The sequence below is a fragment of the Drosophila montana genome, unplaced genomic scaffold, assembly GCF_035044405.1.
Source record: "Drosophila montana isolate Dmon_TW-CO22-7 unplaced genomic scaffold, ASM3504440v1 contig_1505_1, whole genome shotgun sequence".
Classification (NCBI taxonomy): domain Eukaryota; kingdom Metazoa; phylum Arthropoda; class Insecta; order Diptera; family Drosophilidae; genus Drosophila; species Drosophila montana.
The window spans coordinates 4841645-4862659 of record NW_026996452.1 but is presented as its reverse complement, the minus strand read 5'-3'; the positions used below and the strand labels follow the sequence as shown (position 1 = coordinate 4862659).

General features: G+C 42.1%; 8 protein-coding genes across 10 annotated transcripts; 5 read left to right on the top strand and 3 right to left on the bottom strand.

Moving 5' to 3' along the window:
• Positions 1-1637: 1637 nt before the first annotated feature.
• Kap-alpha3 (karyopherin alpha3) lies at positions 1638-4757 on the bottom strand. Of its 2 annotated transcripts, none has more exons than XM_064688614.1 (6): positions 4616-4757; positions 4061-4250; positions 3616-3996; positions 2200-3030; positions 1964-2137; positions 1638-1899 (listed from the first exon to the last, which is right to left on the bottom strand). In XM_064688614.1, the coding sequence occupies exons 2-6, from the start codon at positions 4118-4120 to the stop codon at positions 1804-1806; spliced, it is 1542 nt and encodes a 513-aa protein (XP_064544684.1). In that variant the 5' UTR covers positions 4121-4250; positions 4616-4757; the 3' UTR covers positions 1638-1803. The 2 variants fall into 2 exon arrangements, with proteins under 2 accessions (XP_064544684.1, XP_064544691.1); XM_064688621.1 differs by having other exon boundaries at positions 4061-4253; positions 4616-4742.
• On the top strand, positions 4687-7806 carry Son (Son RNA binding protein). 2 transcript variants are annotated; one of them, XM_064688602.1, is made up of 3 exons: positions 4687-4825; positions 4888-6932; positions 6997-7806. In XM_064688602.1, exons 2-3 carry the CDS (start codon positions 5001-5003, stop codon positions 7654-7656), a joined length of 2592 nt encoding a protein of 863 aa, XP_064544672.1. In that variant the 5' UTR covers positions 4687-4825; positions 4888-5000; the 3' UTR covers positions 7657-7806. The 2 variants fall into 2 exon arrangements, with proteins under 2 accessions (XP_064544672.1, XP_064544662.1); XM_064688592.1 differs by lacking the exon at positions 4687-4825 and having other exon boundaries at positions 4869-6932.
• Positions 7807-8246: 440 nt separating this feature from the next.
• Positions 8247-12881, top strand: LOC135437148 (oocyte zinc finger protein XlCOF6). The gene is made up of 6 exons (XM_064695011.1): positions 8247-8837; positions 9247-10096; positions 10571-10657; positions 11459-11935; positions 12088-12237; positions 12294-12881. Exons 1-6 carry the CDS (start codon positions 8703-8705, stop codon positions 12377-12379), a joined length of 1785 nt encoding a protein of 594 aa, XP_064551081.1. The 5' UTR covers positions 8247-8702; the 3' UTR covers positions 12380-12881.
• Positions 12882-13125: 244 nt separating this feature from the next.
• Positions 13126-15776, top strand: P58IPK (dnaJ homolog subfamily C member P58IPK). The gene is made up of 3 exons (XM_064688533.1): positions 13126-13709; positions 13932-14048; positions 14113-15776. Exons 1-3 carry the CDS (start codon positions 13613-13615, stop codon positions 15393-15395), a joined length of 1497 nt encoding a protein of 498 aa, XP_064544603.1. The 5' UTR covers positions 13126-13612; the 3' UTR covers positions 15396-15776.
• A 521-nt stretch (positions 15777-16297) lies between these two features.
• On the bottom strand, positions 16298-18005 carry bocks (bocksbeutel). Its single transcript, XM_064688545.1, has one exon. The coding sequence runs from the start codon at positions 17772-17774 to the stop codon at positions 16515-16517; it is 1260 nt and encodes a 419-aa protein (XP_064544615.1). The 5' UTR covers positions 17775-18005; the 3' UTR covers positions 16298-16514.
• Positions 18006-18075: 70 nt separating this feature from the next.
• ND-23 (NADH dehydrogenase (ubiquinone) 23 kDa subunit) lies at positions 18076-19149 on the top strand. Its single transcript, XM_064688559.1, has 3 exons — positions 18076-18233; positions 18395-18846; positions 18902-19149. The coding sequence occupies exons 1-3, from the start codon at positions 18194-18196 to the stop codon at positions 19061-19063; spliced, it is 654 nt and encodes a 217-aa protein (XP_064544629.1). The 5' UTR covers positions 18076-18193; the 3' UTR covers positions 19064-19149.
• Arpc3A (Actin-related protein 2/3 complex, subunit 3A) lies at positions 18899-20152 on the bottom strand. Its single transcript, XM_064688570.1, has 3 exons — positions 19996-20152; positions 19682-19855; positions 18899-19616 (listed from the first exon to the last, which is right to left on the bottom strand). The coding sequence occupies exons 1-3, from the start codon at positions 19999-20001 to the stop codon at positions 19263-19265; spliced, it is 534 nt and encodes a 177-aa protein (XP_064544640.1). The 5' UTR covers positions 20002-20152; the 3' UTR covers positions 18899-19262.
• A 109-nt stretch (positions 20153-20261) lies between these two features.
• Positions 20262-21003, top strand: LOC135432765 (uncharacterized). Its single transcript, XM_064688580.1, has 2 exons — positions 20262-20419; positions 20477-21003. Exons 1-2 carry the CDS (start codon positions 20381-20383, stop codon positions 20966-20968), a joined length of 531 nt encoding a protein of 176 aa, XP_064544650.1. The 5' UTR covers positions 20262-20380; the 3' UTR covers positions 20969-21003.
• Positions 21004-21015: the final 12 nt, after the last annotated feature.

The following is a 21015-nucleotide window of genomic DNA, read 5'->3' as shown; positions in this document are numbered from 1 at the left end:
TCACGCGACAATTTTATACTTGCTCGCCAAGCACATATCTGTTTATCTCTTTAGGACTACTCGCGTTTAAAATCATGTTAATAAACCACTTTTATGTAATATGGAAAATTGCGACAAAATTCAAAGCAACAAAAAGCTTTTTTCCGGGCACGTGCTACTTTTAAAAGCGACTAAAAAAGAACCTATATAACGTTTTTTTTTGTTATCCATTTTAAAAAATACAATAAATAAATAGGCACAGTAATTCCAGGAGCAAATCAAATCATTTTATAGGCGTATCAAATTTAAAAGCTAGCTCGAATTGGATTTTAAGCCATGCATGTCGAAAAGGTCAAGACACTTAAAAAACACTTTAGTTTATAACAACTTAGAGACTATGAGCTTTAGAAGTCGATAATTTTTTACATGAGCTTGGTCAAAATCTATAATTCTTTCCCTACAACTAATTCAAGTATTTCGAGGGTTTTAAAAAAATTTTTAAAGAATTTTCCAATAGGAAATCGCATTAGCGTTTCGTGACTTACAAATGCTTTTAAATGAAGCTTCGGAAAGCTTTAAAAAATTCATACAATAAGAAAAACCTCTTGCTCAAAACTATCGAAAACTACATAGCTTCAAGATCAATCGATATTATCTTGGTGTTTTAGAACATCTTTCTGTAGACATCGATAGTTGCTTGGTCTAGGCTGGTTGATGGATTAACTATCCAACACTTATCGTGTCGGTAAGGCTCACCCTAATGCTATGTATATATGTGTTGGACAGCCTCTATCAAATTGGAATATGTATACACATCGTGTGATTTACATATACAAACCAAACAATCAACTCTCAGCACAGTGTGGCAAAATAAATGAAATATATCAAATTTGGAGCGCCTATTGCGCATCAACACATACCGTATGTACATTTATGCATGTGCGTGTATACACGTGTATGTATGTACATCTTCTGTAACTTGATTAGCTGTTCGCCCCACCTTAAAGCCGCAGACAAATAAACACAAGTGTTTTCTTTTTTTTTTTTAGACTGCACACATCAGGTGGATGTTTAGAAATTTCCTGCAAATGTAAATAAAACTGGAGAATATGTCCGTTCTTTTTTTTTTATCGTTTTTCATGTTAGAAATGTATATGTAATTTCAATTACAAATCAAAGGCGTACATGTCATTAAAATTATTCATTACAAATCAAATAGTTCTACAAATTTTATCATTCCTGTGTAATTTTTTGTTTGTTATTGTTATTTTTGCTTTGTTTAGCACATATGTTGCAGTTGCAATATTTCGTTTGCGCCTTTACAGCCCGTTTGAAGAAGTATATACTTAAAATTGATTGACATATGATGATTTTTAAACTTATTCAATTGAATGAAAACATAAATAATCTAAAAAAAAGGATTTCGCTATTGCAACATGCATCAGACAAAGTTTAACAAAGTATAATAATTTTTTCTTCTTATTTTGTTATAGGTTGACATACATAGAGTTATGTATGTTTGAAAACACAAAAAATTATTTTTTAAAAAACTGTTTTGCTGCAACGATTTTAGTTCGTGTGTGTGTGTGTGTGTATGTATAATTGTTATTGTATAATATAACCAAGCTGTCATATAGAATGTGCATAATTATTTTCCCTTTTGTTTTTTTTTTTGCTGTCAGTGTGGCTGTTGTTTTTGTTGGTAAATGGGCACAGAGTATCGCTCGAAATCGTATTGCTTTATGCTTTCAATCGAGTATACCACCAAATCAGAAGTGTGTGTGTTTGTTTGTGTTTATGCGGTACTGCTCTCAGCCATTGGTATTAAAAGTTGAACGAATTCATTGGTAGTTTATCTGTATTCGGATCAAAGTTGTATTCTGTGCCATCAGAAGTCGGTGCCAGATTAGATTGTTCGCCCTGTAAATGCCAAGTGGAGAGGGGTTAATATTTTGCTGAAGCAGCTACAAGTTAAATGTCCTACCTCTGTAAAGTATTTCTCAATAATTTCGTATGCTAGCTTGTAGATCTCAATATTCTCGTGGTTTTGCAGACGTTCAATTTTGGCGAGTCCTTCGCATTCTTCAATCAAATTGGCAACCTCCTCCACATGTGATGCGGCCACTTTGAGCATATTGTTGAGACCATCGAGCACAACCTGCCAAAATCGACATTAGTAAATATAAGATGCCAGTTGTGTTATTTATGATTTCAGCTTACATTGATCACTTGTGTGTCCTGGCACGAGAGCAGATCGCAGAATGGCGGTATGACACCCTCCTTGATTAATGTAAACACTTGCTCGGGTCTGCCGCTAATGGTTAAATTACTTATGGCCCAAGCTGCCTCTTTCTGTGTCTGGAATTCGCCCTTGCTCAGGTTGTCAATGATTTTCGGCAGCAGGCCAACATTGATGACAGCCTGCACCTGGGATTCGTTGCCGGCGGTGATGTTCGATAGAAACCAGACAGCTTCCTTGCGTATCTTTTCCTTTGGATGCGACAGCAGCGCTGGGAAATACGACAGTGCATCGTAATTGAGTACCACTTGTGTCTGCTCATCCGATCCGGTTACAATGTTGCCCACAGCACGCAATGCTGCCGTCTGTACCTTAACCTCGCTGTTGCCCAGCAGCGGTATCAGCTTGGGCACCACACCGCTATCGATAACCATTTGGATTTGTTCGTTGCCGCCATCGGTCAAATAACTGATGGCCCAAACCGTATCGACCAAGATGTTTGTGTCAGTGTGATGGATCAGCACATTGAGTGCAGGCAGGATTTCATGTATTGTGGCAGCTGGTGGCGGCGGATCCTTGTTTCTGCACAAATTCACAATTACCCAGGTGACATTACGTAAGAAAGATATGGGTATATCGGGCTTAATGAACGACAGCAGCGGCTGCACAACGCCAAGCTTAATAACAAAATCGCGCAGCAAGGGTCCATCGCCAATGATATTGCCCAGCGCCCATACGGCTTGTTCGCAGACATTCGGAGCGGGTGAGTTCAGTAATTGAAGGAAGAGCGGCACAGCACCTGCAGCAACCACCTGCAAAAAAAATAGAGACAAATATAATAGATGCGAATTTATAAGTGCTGACAAATGTGATTATTCATTTGGTTTTTTTGATAGCTACATCAGCAATATGTATTACATATATAAATATATGAGTATATAGATAACTGTATATATAAATTTTTGCATTTCTTGAGCACAGAACCTTTGGAATTTTCGATGCCCTCTAAATTTGTTTATGCCGCTTACCACACGTGTAACTCATTGAAGGACACATTACTGACCACATTAAGTATTTACAGATATTCAGATACAGTATTGAGAGCAGAATTAAATGCCAAGCTATATTAATATATTGCTGCAGCTACTACGCATGTCGAATTTGGGCGAATTAGTGATAGCTGTATCTTTCTTGTGATATTTGGATGAAGCTTGATAATTTTAAGACCTTCTAGGTATGAGCCAACATCAGACTACAATATCAGCAGTATATAGCTTTTATAGGTACAAACGGAACAAATAAATTGATGTATTTTATATCGTATACAATATACTTAAATACAGCACAATATGATAATTTCTGTAATATTATAAGGTTCAAGGATATCGACAGCTCACCTGATTGGTTTGATCGGAAGTTCCTGATGCAATGTTGGTCAATGCCCATGCGGCCTCAAACTGGAGCATTGTGTGATTATGTTGCTTCAGGCATTCAACCAGAATGGGCAATATATCGCTGTTGATCAGATCATTAATGGGTGGATTTTTGTCCGATGATAGCAATTTGCGTGCCGCTTGAACGGCTGCCAACTGTTGATCCGGTTTCGATGGATCAGCGGCGGCCTGAGCGAGTTTCTTGAGATTTATCGAGTTGGGCAATTGCTCATCCTCATCTGTGTTGGAGTCCAGGTTGGGCACATTGCGACGCTTCAGAATTGTTTCGTCGCGCTTATTTTTGCGCAACTCCACGGTTACTTCATTGCGGCGACGACGCATCTCCTGTTGATTAATAATTAATTAATTTTAAATTTTTAATGCAAACTAATAGAGAAGCGCAACGTACATCTTGATCCTTTCCTTTGTTTTTAAAGTTTTGCAAGCGATTTTGATCCAGCGATGTCATTTTCACTGTTTATGTGTGTGTATATGTGTATATATGCGACTTCCAACAACTTCCAATCAAAATTGAAATGCCTTTCCTGTTCAATTTCTAAATAAGTTCGTGGCTTTTATATTTTATTCGTTGTCCACTTCTGCTTCAGTTATTTCAATTACACGCGCAACGAAAATTTAACCACATACAAACGCACATACACAAATACAAATACCGACACAATCATAAGGCCAGAGCACGGGCATGGCAGAGAGCAGCGTAGACAGACGTCCGTTCGTTTGTTCCGACAAAATCGACATCGAGAGAACCAACACAGTTGCATGGCAGAGCAGCACGGGCAGCACGATGACAATGACAGTGGCAGAAGAGAAGGAGGAGGAGGAGGGCAAAGCCACCAGGCGAAGAGGAAAAAATAAAAAGAAATGGCGTTTAAAAACGTTGCCAATTTGCAGCCAGGTGTACGAATCACCATTGTTAAATAGAGCTGTCGAAAGTTTCACTTACATTTTCAGCTGGTGTTCTCCGTAATTATAACTGGACTGACACCGTACAGGCCTATGATATAGTGATTAAACCTTTTCTTTTTTTTGATATAAAAATTGCAATTCGTGACAGCGACGTGACTAAAGTTGGCTGCGCTTCAAATCGACAGGGCTGCCAACTTACAGCTACCTAGCTGCAAAGAATTTATCGTTTTTGTAACATCACTATTAGGTATGTGCAATATATTTTTTGTAATATTTTGGCCATCAAATCTATCGATTGATATGATTTAGGCGTGCAAAAACTGAACAATTTCTGTATATATGCACATATAAAATATAGTCGCTGCATGTAGTTCGATGTGCATGCATTTTTATAAACGCTACCAGATGACGCCGATGCGATAATGACTGAAAATACGGACAGCGCCAGCACGTTGGAGCAGCAGGCACAGCAATCAACGCCCGCAGGAGATGTACCACTGGCCGTCATGGTGAAACATGAGAAGATTGACGCAGAGATCGAGGCGAAGCTTGTCGCAATAAATGCGAAGGTCAAAACTGAAAGCACCACGCCCCCAACGGCATCGGGCACCGACAGCGACGCGAGCAACAGCATCGACTCGTCGCAAGACGATAAAAAGCAAATAGCACCAGTTAAATCCTCCAATGAAATACTCGCCGAGCTTTTTAGCGTATTCAATGCGGCGCCGCCCGTTGAGCTGCTGGATGACAGGAATCTGTTGAGGAAACACAGGAAATCAAAAAAAGACAAGAAGAAAAAGTCGCGTAGCAAGCCGACCAGATCCGATGGGGAATGCACCGATACGGATGTGGCGCCCGCTGAGGGAAAGTCCAAGCACAAGCACAAGCGGAAGAAGCACAAGCACAAACATAAGGACAGCAGGGACAAGCTCAAGGACAAAGATCGCGAAAAGTCTAAGGAAAGGACAAGCACGGTAACAGTCAAGACAGAGGAACGGACGGACAACCGCAAAAGACACGCGCCAGCGGATGAGGAAAGGGCGCCTGTGCCGGTCAAGAAGGAAACATTAGAGCACGAACAAAGGGACGAACGGGAGAGGGAACGCGCACGTGAGCGGGAGGGGGAAAGGGAGAGGGAGCGAGATCGCGAACGCGAACGTGAGCGCGAGCGCGAACGTGGTCACAATAGCTTCTACAACGGCTACCACGAGGACAAACATGCGCGTTCCAAGGCGAACAACAACAACAACAGATCCTCCAAATTAAAGGTGGAACGGCGAGAGTCCGACGAATTGTCGTTGTCCGATGAGGAAACATATCTGCGGGAGAAGGCCAACGAACGACGTAGTTTCTACGGCGCCACCAAGCCGGAACCGAGCGATAATAAGCGCCACAGCGTCAGTACTCGTCACCAGAGCGGCAGGCAGCGAACGCGTTCCCGTTCACGTTCACGTTCGCGCTCTCGTTCCCGCGATTTGGGAATCGATAAGAAGCGTTTGCTGGAGATCGCGCGGCGCAATGCAATCAGCATGTTTAAGCGTGGCAACATGGCCGGAGTGGCCGAGATGACGCCAGAAGTGAAGGATAAGGTGCTGCTCAAGATGCGCTACGGTGGTCGCACCGTCCAGGATCTAACAGATTTCTGCAAGAAGATCTCCAACGGTGAAATGCTGTCCGATTTTAGTTCCGACGAAGATTCGGATGTGGATAAGAACGGCAATGCCAAGGCTTTCCATCATCCGTTTCAGCTAAAGGAGCGCGAGCCAATTGTCATGCACATACGCAACTCCACTCCAATAGTGCCGTCCACGCGTCGCGATGAGCAGACCAAGGCCATTACCATGCAATTTCCAGTCTCCTCCGGACAGGTACACCGCATGTCCGAGGTGTGGGTGCCTGTAGAGCCAAAGGACTCACTGGCACCGCTGCCTACCCTGCCGCCGGCCAAACAGGCCACCAACATTTTCAAAGATGTGCAGCGCAATGTCTTTGCCAAAACTATACCGCAGCAGGAGCAGCAGGAGCCCGCCTTTAAGTCTGCAACTAATCAGCCGGATGCCGTCGCCGGCACAGTCGAGGGCAACGCAATGCAGCCATTGGCCGTGCCGCTGCCCGTGCCTGCTCCAGCAACTGCTCCTGTTCCGTCGACGGTTGTTGTCCAGAAGGCGCTGCCGCCGCCGGCTAACAGAGCGCCAGCGCCTCCCAGACCGCCAGCGCCTTTTGTGCCCGAAGTACCCATACCATCCACAGCACTAGCCGCGCCGAGTGCTTCTATATTTCCGAAGGCCTTGGTGCCGAGCATGGATGTGTCCAGCATTATTACACAGCGTTTGAGTGCCATACGACGCCTGCAGGTAAGCAGCTGTTAGCTTTAATCCAATAGTTGCAATCACAACTAATAAATTAAACCGTCAACAGGATAATCCCGCCGATTCGGAGGCACTGAAAATGATGTTCAATGCGCAGCGGGACATGTCTTGCTGGGCCTCCTCAAAATTTTTGCCCGGCCAGTTTACGGGCAGCACTGGTGCTCAGGTGATGAAGGTACATGAGCTGAACAGCGGGCCGCAGTTGTGGGCGCGCCGGGATCAGCTGACTTCCAACAAGCCCGTTACAGGCGGCATGGGCATGGCTCTATTGCAGAAAATGGGCTGGAAGCCGGGCGAGGGCTTGGGACGCACGAAGACCGGCTCACTGCAGCCGCTGCAGTTGACGGTCAAGCTGGACAAGCGTGGCCTAGTCTCTCGCGAAGATCTTAAGCAGCAACCGGCTCGCGGCCAGGGCGCACGTGCGCATAAAAACACAAGGGCTACAAATATCGCCCAGGCTGCGCTCACCGCCCACGACAAGCATCCGGTTTGTGTGCTCAACGAACTGACATCGAAAAACAAATGGACGCCACCGCAATATACGCTAAGGGACGATTCAGGTCCGTCGCATAGCCGCATGTTTCGCTTCTCCGTGGAGATCAATGGACAGACATATACGCCCGACCAGGGCTGCAACAGCAAGAAGGAAGCCAAACTGAATGCGGCCAAGTTGTGTTTACGAGCTTTGGGTATTTTGCCGCCCAGTTAGTAAGAAATCTTCGAACTGCTGGCGGCATTCTTAGTTTCTGCCTATTCTAAGTGTATACATAGTTAGAAATATATATATATATATATATATGTATGAATATGCTTCTGTATATAATTAAAAATAAACTACGATTAAGTGAAACGTTAATAACTGGAACTGTTCAAGAATATGCATACATTATGGGCACAAGAGATCTTCTATGCAAGGTAAACGAAACTTCACCATAAAAGCTCTTGTGAACAACTATCGAATTTTATCGACCGTTAGAGTTAAAAAGCTCTTGTGGTATGTGGCCAATGGGAGAGCTTAGTGTTGGGAGGCAAATGTTTTTTATTTTCCCCTCAAGCCTCTCAGACCTCTTGACCGAAACGTTTCTCTTGTTTTGCAAATTATTAAAGCTTTGGCTGGCTTTTGCGCAAGTACACAAACAAATCAAATCAGCTGAGCGGGGCAAAAAGCTGGGGTTGGCCAACACCGACACATGCGCCCGTTGCAATTCTGTGGGTGAATGTGTGTGTGAGTGTGTGTGTGTGTGTGTGTGTGGGAATTCAATCTCTACACGGAATGGCTTAAGCACACATTGAAGGTCAGTTCAGGCGGGAGTGTGGCAGAGACAACATCTCGAATTGCTCAGGATGTGGCTAAAGCATCCCGATTGCAGCTCCCTTCAATTGGTGTACAGGCACAAATTTTTTTTGAGTGGCCCAGGTTCGCATGGCACAGTTAGGCAGCATCCAATTGCATAAAGTTGCATATGGAACAGATGTTGGCAGCCGATGCCAGCTGTTGCCAAGTTTATAAGCTGTATGTGTGTGCGGTTGTATGTTTTAGAGTTATTTCTGAAGTTGCATAACTTTGCATGGGCACGAAAACATACCCATAAGTACATACATACATACATATGTATGTATATGCAACCATTTACATACATATTTACGGTACTATTGTGTGCATGCTTCTACATATGTATGTCCGCTGACTATTGCAATTTGGACCTGGGCGTCACGGATTGATGTTGACTGCTCAGTTTGTTTATTGCCGCAGCCATGGAAACGTGTCGCACTTGTGCAAGGTGCGATTTCGAAAATGGCAACAACTATTGGCTGGACATGTTCCATCCAACGCGTTGGCAGAGCGAGATGGCGCAAATTCGCCTGGAGTTTGACAACTGGAAGTTACAGGTGAGTCTATGCCGCAAATGCAATAATACAGAAGTAAAAGCAACCATTATGGAAAATGCAATTTGTGAAAGTTTGTGCGTTGCATTTTAATTAAGCTTTTGATCGTGCAACGGCGCGTACGCGGCATCGATAACATTTATTTATCGGTTTTTTCAAATGTAACGTAAATATTCGATCAAATTAGCGACTGCGACTGAGAGTGTGTGCGTGTCTGATCGCAGCATGTGTATGTGTGCTGTATCGATAAGCTAAATATATCTGTTTTTTTCAAATGTACCGTAAATATTTGATTTGATTAAGAAATGCATTGAGTGAAATTCGGAGCTGCGTTAATTTACACTCTTTTTTTCCTTTCGGCGTTTAAAAATTTAAAGTAAAAATAACTTAAACTTTGCTGCATTGTTTGTAGATCTCACCAAACGATGGATTGCCCCAAAAGATTTGCAGCGATTGCTTTACAAAATTCTGCTCCATATACACATTTCGTATGGCCTGCCAGGACGCACAGTTAAAGTTGTCGAATATTTTTGATAAAATCGATGCGAATTCGCTCTTTGATAAAAACGAAGAGGATAATATTGAGGAGGATGTGGATGAAATAGAAGCGGCGACCGAAATAAAAACAGAAACAGAAACAACGACAACAACACAAAATACTGCCATTATTGAGGCCAACACGGAAACACCAATAGAAATCTTTGTGGAAACGATTAGCATCAACGAATCTGAATTCCTACAACCAGATGAGGAAACCGATTTAGCTTCAGATTACAGCACATTGAACATAAGCTATGCTTGTAAATTTTGTCACAAACCACAGGAAAGCTATGAGCTGCAGCACCTATTACTAGAGCACATCAGTAACGCACACGATCCGGATCAGCCCTACAACTGTCCGGAGTGCACAGAGTGCTTCCAAGATGCCGCATCGCGTACCGTGCACATGAAGGGCGTGCATGTGGTAAAGCATCACACCTGTGAGGTGTGCGGCAAAAAGTACGGAGATCGTCATAATCTCGACCATCATATTGAAAAATATCACTCGGAAACGGATTTCGAGTGCAGCATGTGCGAGAAACGTTTCTTTACGCGCAAAAGCCTGCACTACCACATGAACTGGCACAATCCGGAGCGGCAGCTCCGATGTCGCCACAGCGGCTGCGACAGGCTGTTTATCAACCAACGACATCTCAAGTGTCACGAGGCGACGCACTCAACGGGCCCCCGCAAGAGCGAATACTGCGGCTTCTGTGGTAAAGGTGGGTGGCCTGTTTACATTTTAATAATATATACTGATAGATAAGCCATGACCAGGTCTGAATTACTTTAATATATTTTAAACATATATACACAAAAAGAACATAAGTAGTAGAGAGCGGATTGGAGGGAGGGAAGGAGGAGGCGTGATTTTAAGATTACCAAGGTTACATCTAAAATCAAAGCCTGGTAGGCTTACTTAAATTCATGAGAATCGCATAGAACGGTAAGCTTAGTCTGCGAGAGCGAACATACAGACTCGAGTGGGCTAGGTTTTTATATTTAAAGTTTAAGAATCGCATAACGAATTACGTTTTAAATCTCATTTTACATAGATCTAAATTGAGTTTGAAGCCAATCGGACGAAAAATAAAAAGTTGCAACCAACAAGACACTAGGGACACTTTTATGTGTATATAAGGAATTATTTATTATTATTATTTATAGTTAATTTTGTATTTAATATCGTTTAACAGCTTTCATACACGTTAAAACTCTACGTTGGCATATCTATCGACAGCACGGCGGGGAGAAGCCTTTCAAATGCGCCAACTGCTCTGAGGGTAAGTTGATCTGGACAGATGCAAGGCACTTTAGCCTAATTTGGACAATCAATCAGTTGCTGTCAAAGATGTTTCTCAAGTTTCCTTTAGCATATTCTTCCTATTTGCTTATCCTATATTGGCATTTTTGAAAATAATAATAAATTTGAAAATAATTTGTTACTATCAACTTTTCAAATTTGTTGATAGTTTGTTAAATTATTAAATTATTGTAATTTGAGCTTAATTCAAGCATCAATCTGAACGTTAACGATTTCTGCCCTCCTTGACAGCTCCTAGAAGATTTCTAAAAAGGTTTCAAGTGCACAAATATAACAAAGTTTTTCGTTTTGTGAGCCTTAAATCGGAGACATTGATAAAAACTCAAATCAAGTACGGCTCACATAACGAAAGGAAACATTTTAAATATAATAATAACTCAACATCTGTCATCAAAACATTCATCGCAAAAGCTTTAAGATTTGCCCAAAAACTCTGAAGAAGTCAAATGCTGCTTTTTATTGTGTGTGTTAGTCAAGTTATTTGCAAACTAAGGGTAAAGCTTTTCTTAAATACACCTATTAGCCAAAAAAAAAGAAGCATGCCAATAAACTTCATACATAATGTTACAACTTATTGTACAATTAGTTTTTAAATTAATTAAATAAAATACACCTTGCATAATTCCACACCCAAACCCCTCTGGAGCGCCGCATGCAAGCAATTATAACTATTCAATTATTGTTACATGACACCCCCCAATAATAGTTTCATATCTTGATCAATTAATTAATCATTTTCCTTTGATTTTCAATCAACTAGTTTTTGGCTCCTATGCGGAAAAGCGCCTGCACATGCTGGAGCAGCACACGGCGAATCTGACGCATCAGGAGCGCAGCGAATGCATGTTTCAGTCCTGTCGCCAGGAGTTCGACACCGAACAGGCGCTCATCCAGCACATGAGCGCCGAGCATGTGCAGCGCGAACCCTCCGCACCGATAATTGCGAACAATAAACGCGTGCTCCAGTGCAAACGGGAGCGACAATATACGGGACTCTTCCAGTGCGTCAGCTGTACGCAACGTTTCAACATGAAGTCCGCCCTGGAGCGGCACATGGCTGTCCATTCCGCTGACCGGCTGCACGCCTGCCCGCACTGCTCCAAGCGGTATAAGCGCGCCCAGGACCTGAAGTGGCACATGAAGACGCACGCCAATGAGAAGCCCAATGTCTGCGATGTCTGCGGCAAGGCGTTTGCCCTGAAATATGTGCTCACCCAGCATATGCGCAGTCATGAGGGTGAGTGGTCCCTTTTAGCTGTCGATTAATTTTAGTCATAGTGATTAGTATCTGTCAAAGCTCTTAACATATTTACTAGGCCAAATTCGATAAATACGACATACTGGTAACTTCGTCTCGCATTTTTCTAATTTCTATTACTTGTCTTTTAGTTCTTGAGAAGAACTTCAAATGCGAGACCTGCGGACGGGCGTATCTGTTTGAGAAGTCTCTGCGTCTGCATCGACGCGTTCACACGGGCAACACATACTACAAGTGCGATCTGTGCCAGGAGCGCTTTGTCACTCACATCAAATTTAAAAGTATTTGATACGCTTCTTTTTTTATCATCGGAAATGAAAACTCTTTTGAATTTCAGCTCATATGAAAAAGACACATGATAGCAACCAGTCGCATGCCAAAGATACGTTGGATGATGATTTGATCAACATTGTGATTTCCTGAATTGTACCAATGATATATATATAGTCCAAGTGGACTTCAGTTAGCAAAGCATCAAAAATACTGGAATACTATAAGGGTGAAAATGCTTTCAAAAAGTCGGGCCCATCACAGAATTTTTAAATCGTAGACCCTCCATTCAATCCTATCATTAGACTTAACTTTAATACACATTCATATATGGATGCATGCACTATATATATATATTTCCTTTATACTTTACTCACATTCTAAGCTCTCACATAACGTATTTCTTCCATCCAAATCTTTAATATTGAATACCTATTTCCATGCCTCTCACATAATGCACAAACATGACTATTTGGTGACCATTTTAGTGATAAGAAAAAGATAAGAAAAAGAAAAAAATTATATAAATGTATTTATGCTCGAAAAAGAAATTGCATTTATTTAAAAAGAAGTAAACACACATATTTACAATAACAATTATGAGATAAAACGTATTTTAAGAAATATCAACACCTGTAGTAATACCATGTATATTAGTTGTGTTAGTGCAATATATGTATATTTACCAAATACGAGTTCCATATACTTGCAAAACATAAAATTAAAATAATATTCGTTTTATTTGTTATGGAAACTTTAAATTTAAAATTGGATATCGCGATAATTATCGCATTTGCTTTAGTGAAAACGTCCCATATATTTAACAGCCCTGTTTTCAATTGAGCTGCCAGAAGGTGATAAAATCATATGCCGCTAAGCTGTCTGGCAACGCTATTTCTTCGGCCTCTTGTAGCTCGCATAACACGTCAGTGTTTAGGTTTTTAAGCAGCCAGTTCTACCAAAATTGAGGCAAACGTATTTGCTAAGGTGCAATAACGAGTCGGTTACCGATCAAAATGGACACAAAGCCACAAATTGCGTAGTAATATTTATATACTTAAAACAAAGAATCGATTACGTTTATATTTTTGTTGTTCCCTAAAACGGACAAAATTATTCGGCAAGCGCGAAAACAACAACAAGCAGCATCTAGTAAGCAGGTGCAACGGTAAAGATTAGCAGCTGTGATATACAGACAATTGGAAGAAGAAGCCAGAGCTAGCTGCCACGCCAAAGTTTAAAGCATAACGTGTGACGTGTGTATCGCATTTAAATTTGATTATTAGCCTCGTCTCTCAATCACAACTGGTTAAGACGCCCACAAACACGCACACGCCCACACACACACACACAGCCATACACACATACACGCACACACACAGCATAATGGCTTTGCCATTAAGCGATCTGCTGCTGCTTGGCAGCGGCGAAAAGAAATTGGCAGCATGTGTCCTGCTGCTGCTGCTGGAGCTCTTCATGGAAGGTACTTTACGGGTGGCCTAGTGGGGAGGGGTTCTAGAGATGAACGCGTGTCTGACACAACACGTATTCGAATCACAGTCCAAAAACATTATGCTTATGTTTTAATTTTGACCGTGCGTTTTGCATTCGTCAGACACGCGCCTATCTCTATTATGCACTCTAATTAAAATCAAATTGATAACACTTAAATTCTTACTGTTTTGGCACACGTCACTTGCTGCAGGCGCCGATGCGACATCGCCAACTCAGGCGGACATCGACAATCATCTGGAGCTGGGCAAAGACTTTCTAGCGCGCGGTCAGCTGTCCGATGCACTGACGCATTATCATGCAGCTGTTGGTGAGTAAATGAAGCAATTGCTCTCCACTTTGCCAGATATTCTTACAACTACATCCATTTTCAGAGGGCGATCCCAACAATTATTTGACGCTGTTCAAACGAGGAACTGTCTACCTGGCGCTGGGCAAGACACGCTTTGCCATCCAGGACTTTAATCGCGTGCTAGAGCTCAAGCCAGACTTTACAGCCGCTCGCAGCCAGCGTGGCACTGTGCACATGAAGAGCGGCGATTATGATAACGCATTGCTAGACTTTGAGTATGTGCTCAGCGAGGAGCCACAAAATGCGCTCGTGCAAGAGCACTATTCAAGACTGAGGCCGGCTAAGGAGCAGTGGCAGCTGGTGCAGCATCTGCTGAACAATAATGATGAGCAGAATGCCATAGGCATGATAACACAGCTGCTAGAGATCTCGCCCTGGTCCGTGGCATTCAGACAGGCTCGCTCCGATGCCTACCTGAAGACAAACGATCCGCTTTCGGCCATTGCGGATTTGCGGCAGGTCAACCGCCTGTCACAGGACAGCACCGAGGGGCATTACAATATAGCAAAACTGCTATACACTATAGGACATGCGACTAATGCGCTGAAGGAGATACGCGAATGCCTCAAATTCGATCCCGAGCACAAGCTTTGCTTTCCATTCTACAAGAAACTGCGCAAAGTGGAAAAACAGCTGGTGACAGCGGAAACAGCGCGAGAGGAAAAACAGGCGACGGAGTGCATAATCGCCGGCGAAGCGGTGCTTAAACATGAACCCGAGGAGACCATGATACGCTACGAGGCGCACAAGCTGCTCTGCTCCTGCTACACCACAGACGAGCAGTATGTCAAAGCGTTGTCACACTGCAAACAGGCGCTGGAAATTATGAAGGATGCGCAGCTGTATTGTGATCGCGCTGAGGCGCTGCTGGGCAGCGAGATGTATGACGATGCTATACACGACTACCAGGCGGCGCTCGAGATTGACGAAAACAATTCCCGCGCCAAGGAGGGCATACAGAAGGCGAAAAAACTGCAAAAACAGGCTGAACGCCGCGATTACTACAAAATCTTAGGCGTTAAACGCAACGCCAACAAACAGGAGATTGTGAAGGCGTATCGCAAGGCGGCTCAGAAATGGCATCCGGACAACTTTAAGGATGACGAGAAAAAGGTGGCCGAAAAGAAGTTCATTGATATTGCCGCTGCTAAGGAAGTGCTCACAGATCCGGAGAAGCGACGTCAGTTTGATAATGGCGAAGATCCGCTGGATCCGGAAAGTAATCAACATGGTTTCCGTGGAGCAGATCCATTCGCACACTTCCAGCACGGTTCGCCGTTCCAATTCAAGTTTCATTTTAATTAAATGGATCTGTCAAGCACTGCGGCCAGTTGCCATTGTTGAAACAGGGTTTATTTTTCTTCTTTTTCCCCATTTGATGCAGTCACTTTAATATCCACACTCTAACCCTCCTCTGCCCGCAATTGTTCACGCACAACAATCGCGGCACTTTCTGTTTTGCCTACGCCTCCCAGGATAACCCCAAGCCTTACGATTTTACACTTGTTTGTGTTGCAACTCTTAAATAGCGTGTAAATATTAGCCTAAAGACGAGATCCGATAACTGAAACACACAACACAAAACTGAAAAAAAAAAACAATTAAATTTAATTAGTTTATTTAATATTATAATTGTAATGTAGTACATTTTTCTAATTATATATACATAAAAAACGATTAAGCGAAGCAGACGAACTAAAATTGTTGATCAAAGTATGGGTGGGAAAAGGTGTAACAACAACTTGTCGAATCTAGAGGACAATTTTATCAATATCCGAGCAGTATATCAGATGGCTGCAATGGGAACTTTTGTTTTAAAACTTTTTTTCAATATCGGACTAGCATATCATATATATTTTGTACCAAAATATAATGCATAAAATGCAAGGTGTATAAATCAAAGGCTATTTATTCTATAGAATATTCAGTCTTTTCCCCAAAGATAACTATGCTTTCATGTTCATTAGGGATAAACAAATAATATTACAGAAGATATAATATTCATTAGTTTAATTTTTGTTTTTATTAAACAATTTATAAGCAACAATTATGTTCAGATTTTATAAATTCTTAATATGCAAAATTAATTGTTACAATTATAACAAAAAACAACCAAGAAAAGTTTAAAAACAAAAATGGAATCTTTATATTAATGAAGAGCAAAATGTTTTTTCTTTTTTTGTTAGAAATTTACTTAGAATATTTCTGCTTATAGAATTTTCATTTAAGATATTTACCAAGTGCCAGATTTATAGTCATTAACTCATGATTTCTAAATGAACCAGAAAACGTGAGTATAGCTCGATATTTGTCTAATAAAGTTATGTATATAGGAGTTTTACATACAATGTACAATGTTTTACAGATGAGAGTTATTACAAACTAATTTAAGCCATAACCATATGAAGAAGTCATCGCAATTCCTCAGACAGCGGGTGTGACTATCACATAAATAAGCGTGGCGAGCATAACAGCCAGCATTAGAAAGAAATAAAACCGGAGATGATATTGACGATCCAATGATGTAATTAGCGCACGAAACTGATTCATAGGAGCATTCGGATCCTCTTGCTGAATGGTTGACCGCATTTGAGGTCTGGCCAGCGGCGATGAACGTTTTCTTGTGTCCAGCTGACGCGAAAAGTGACTCAAATAGGGCGAATCTGTGCTGTCGCCAGGCGAACGCTGATGTTGACGCCGCTGCTGATTCTCTGCCTCCGATTCGCTATCTGTGTCCAGGTCCATGGGCTGCGCGGTGTTGTTGTGCTGATCATAGAACTCGTTCAGTTCTGGATACAGCGAGTTCACTTTGTATGTGGGCTGCAAAAGGCGACCTCTGGCAAAACCGCTGTCTCCAATGGTCTGGCGCTGACGCACCGCCGACGTGGTTGCTCCACCCAAATTGAAAGGCGCCGCAGAGCCGCTGAATGTGTTACGTGGCGCCTGTTGCATGAGCGGCTCATTGTACTCGTTGCCTGCTTCCAAGTAACTCGTCGAGTTTAGTTGCGTTTGGGTAAGGCTTTGCCTGGACAGATCCGGGCGATAGCTGCGCTCAATACGTGGCTCATAGATGGGCAGCGTTCGCGCAGGCGCCGGCGCTATCTGTGGACGTTGATATGTATAGCTTTGCGGCTGTTCCTCTTCCTCGTAATGCGGCTTCTCCACCTCGCGAGTATATGATGTGGTCAGCACGCCGGATTTGGTTAAGGAAACAGAGCGACGCAGTCGAGGGTCATCACGTTTTTGGGATTTAAAGCTTGGTGAATTAACTTGGTAGAAATCATCATCCTCCGACTGTGAGCCTACATCAGACACGGTTGTTGTTGTTTGTACAGAGCGCACGGGTGAACTATCCAGTGGATAATATTCGCGAGGTGTCACACCAATTGTGCGGCGACTATTGTTGTTGTTGCGGCTCGGGCTTTTACCTGCCACACGCGGCACACTCGTGTTCATCACAGGTGCCGGTGTCGCCTTACTGCTGTGTATGGTTTCGCGTCTCGGCGTCTTCTTTGTTGCTGCAGTAGCATTTTTGCTTGGAACGCCCAGAATGGATGACTGCAAACGACGCAATATAACTTTGCGACTGGAATCGGTGACCGGTATATTGGGCAGGCCATATTCCAGGCATTTGGCGTGCAGTTCCTTGTTCGAGATCGTTTCGAGATAGGATAGATCTGACATGCTTACGTCCGCTTGTGAAATTTGTAAACAGAATTAGCGATGTCGTCACCGTTTGGAATGCTGCTGCGATTGACCTTTATTTCTACACAAATCAGCGAACAAATTGTTAAATGAGCACAGTATTTATAAAGGGCACAAAAATACAATTTGTTGCTCCAAATTAATTTTCCAGATTTTTCCAGAAAAAAGGATGCTTCAGCTATAAACGACTTGCTGCCTTGCTGTTTAAAAACATACTAATCGACACTTAATAACACTTAATACTCGATATTCGTTAATCATATGATATATCGATACATATCGAAAAAGGCGAAACGAGCTGCCATCCCTGGACAAAAAATTGACTATCGACCCAAAAATACCACAACAAAAACAATTGTAATTCTTGTTTTCCGACAATTAATTTGTGTGCCGCAAACATGTCGCTAACAATGCGAATTTTCACAGTCTCGCGCAATGGTTAGTGAAAAAATGGTCTTACAATTGATACAATTCAATAAACATATTTCTAGTGAATTTCATTGAATGATGTTACGTAACCTTATGTCATAGTAAATCAGATTTGCCATACTGTCAATTTTTGGATTGGAATCAAATAATATAATATGTTTTCTGCACAGGTCAGCGGATGTTTGGCACTAACGGCGCACGTATGCTGTCTGCCAATAGAGCCGAGCCTAAAGACATCGTTTGTGTGCCCAAGGGCTATGTTTATGTTAACAATAAAGAGCTGAGTATGGAAATGGAGGATATCACAGATCGTGCTGCTACCACAATGTTCTTTGGTGAGCTCTTTCGTGGATTTGCCGTCACACTGGCGCACATCTTCAAGGAGCCGGCCACAATTAATTACCCATTCGAGAAAGGACCGCTGAGTCCACGGTTCCGTGGTGAGCATGCCCTCCGCCGTTATCCAAGCGGTGAGGAGCGTTGCATTGCGTGCAAGCTTTGCGAAGCTATTTGCCCCGCTCAGGCAATTACTATTGAGGCAGAGGAACGCGCCGATGGCAGCAGGCGCACCACGCGGTACGATATTGACATGACCAAATGCATCTATTGCGGTTTTTGTCAGGTAATTATTTTCCATAAGTATCCCATATGAAGCTCATAGAGTGTTTCATTTGCAGGAGGCCTGTCCAGTCGATGCGATTGTTGAGGGCCCCAATTTTGAATTCTCGACAGAGACGCACGAAGAATTGCTCTACAACAAGGAGAAGCTCTTGTGCAATGGCGACAAATGGGAATCGGAGATAGCATCCAATCTGCAGGCCGATCATCTGTACCGTTAACTCTTATTGTACATATTAGAATTTTTGCTTAGAAATGTTTTTCCAATTAAAGATCGTCGTTGACCGGGCAACACTTACAACGTAAACACATTTGCGTAATTATTGTATTCGAAATAAAAATAAAACAATCGCCATTACTAAATAATACAATTCGATATTGGAATATAATGCACTTGTAAATTCCTTGCTACGTTTTAATTTACTGGCCTGGACCGGCCAGGCTCTTCTCCATAAACTTCTTCTTGGCAAAGCAAGTCCACCATTTGTTTGGCTTGCCATCCTCTGTGCTAAATACTTTCTCCACTACCCGATTGCCTGTCTCGTGACGCAGCTGCAACAAATACTGACGCATAAGATCGGCATCCTGGGCGGACTGGGGCTTGGCGTAGACCGAATTCAATGGGAAACCAGCCTCGCCGGGTATATCGAATTTGGAGATGGCCAAACTGTACATCTCCTGTTGACCCTGTGATTTGCTGGTGCAGCGGGTCAGTCTTTTAAGACATTCGGTTATATATAGCGTAATATAGATGAGTACACGATCCACTTCCGACTGCACGAAAGATATAAAATATATAAATATATACACAAAGCACTTGTACCTAGTCCAATACCCACCTTCACTTCGTAGGTGCGAAAGAATACATTTGCTTTAAAAAAATAAAGTGACTCATCGATAATATCACTCTCTACATTGGCACTTGGGGCTGGTCCGCGTACCTGGGTCCGCAATGGTAGGATGGCCATGTTGCCCACCTGTTGGCGAAAGTCCTTGATTTGCGAGTGGTATGCCTGAAAATAGGTAAGCAATTGATACGAATTTTATGAATTGCTTAGCGTGTGGTCTAGCATTTCGACAAAAACTAAGCACAATAAACCGGTGTACCTATTTGGAATTTTTGCTGGCTACGCAAAATAGCCTAAATACTCACCGGCATTCTACAAATTCAATAGTTCGCGGCTTTAAGCTGTAATTATTTGGGTTTTCTGTAAAACAACTAGCAAAGCACTCACTTAAAACAATTTTCAGTATGAGTGCGTTCGGTGTATTTCAAAATACCAAAAAATATATACAAAATACTATAACGAAAAATACTGACGACATTTTTCGATATATAAATATACTTAATTTTGTAAGGGAGGCGTTTTTTGCGCATAATAAACATTTGAAATGTTTATTACAACTAATTTTCAAAATGAGATTGCTGTGAATATACTGTCGTTACTGTAAAATAGCCTTTTGATATATCTTCATTATTTTAGAGCAATAAGTAAATTCATCAATAATTTTGATTTCAATTTTAAGAGTTTACAAAAATGACGAAAAAGAATAAATCAAAAGCTGCTCAAAAGAAGGTAATTAGAAGGTAAAAATTAAAAGCTAACATTGGTAACAATCTTATTTTGTTACAGTTAGCTGGCAAAGGAGCGGATAAAAAGCAAACGAAGGAGCAGACCAAATCTCTAAAGACTGGTAATATTCCACCAGCTCCCGTAGCAAGAAATGAGGAATGCGCTGATGATACAGGCATCGATGTGATGGATATTAGTTTGGATAAGACAGCTTCAGAAAACAAGGATGATCAACACAAGGCGCAGTTGGCCTCTATTGCGTCGATGTCGACCCGTGTTGATGAGCATATAATAAATATTACGACTTTGCAAAAGCAGTTGTCCGAACTTCAACTAAAGCAAATTAGTTTACTTGATGGATGCGTTAATTTCTTTCACGAGCTTCAAACATTCCAGGCCGAAAACGAAGAGGAAGAGAAACTTGTGCTGGAAACATTTATCGAGTTAAAAACTAAGGTCAAGATTGTGTTTAAACATTACTTGCCCACTGAAATAGATATATTGGAGCGCGATATGAAGATGATGCAATTAAACAATAGAAAACAATTCTAGTTAGAATATGATATTCAGTTTTGTTATGTGCATTTGAATTTAAATAA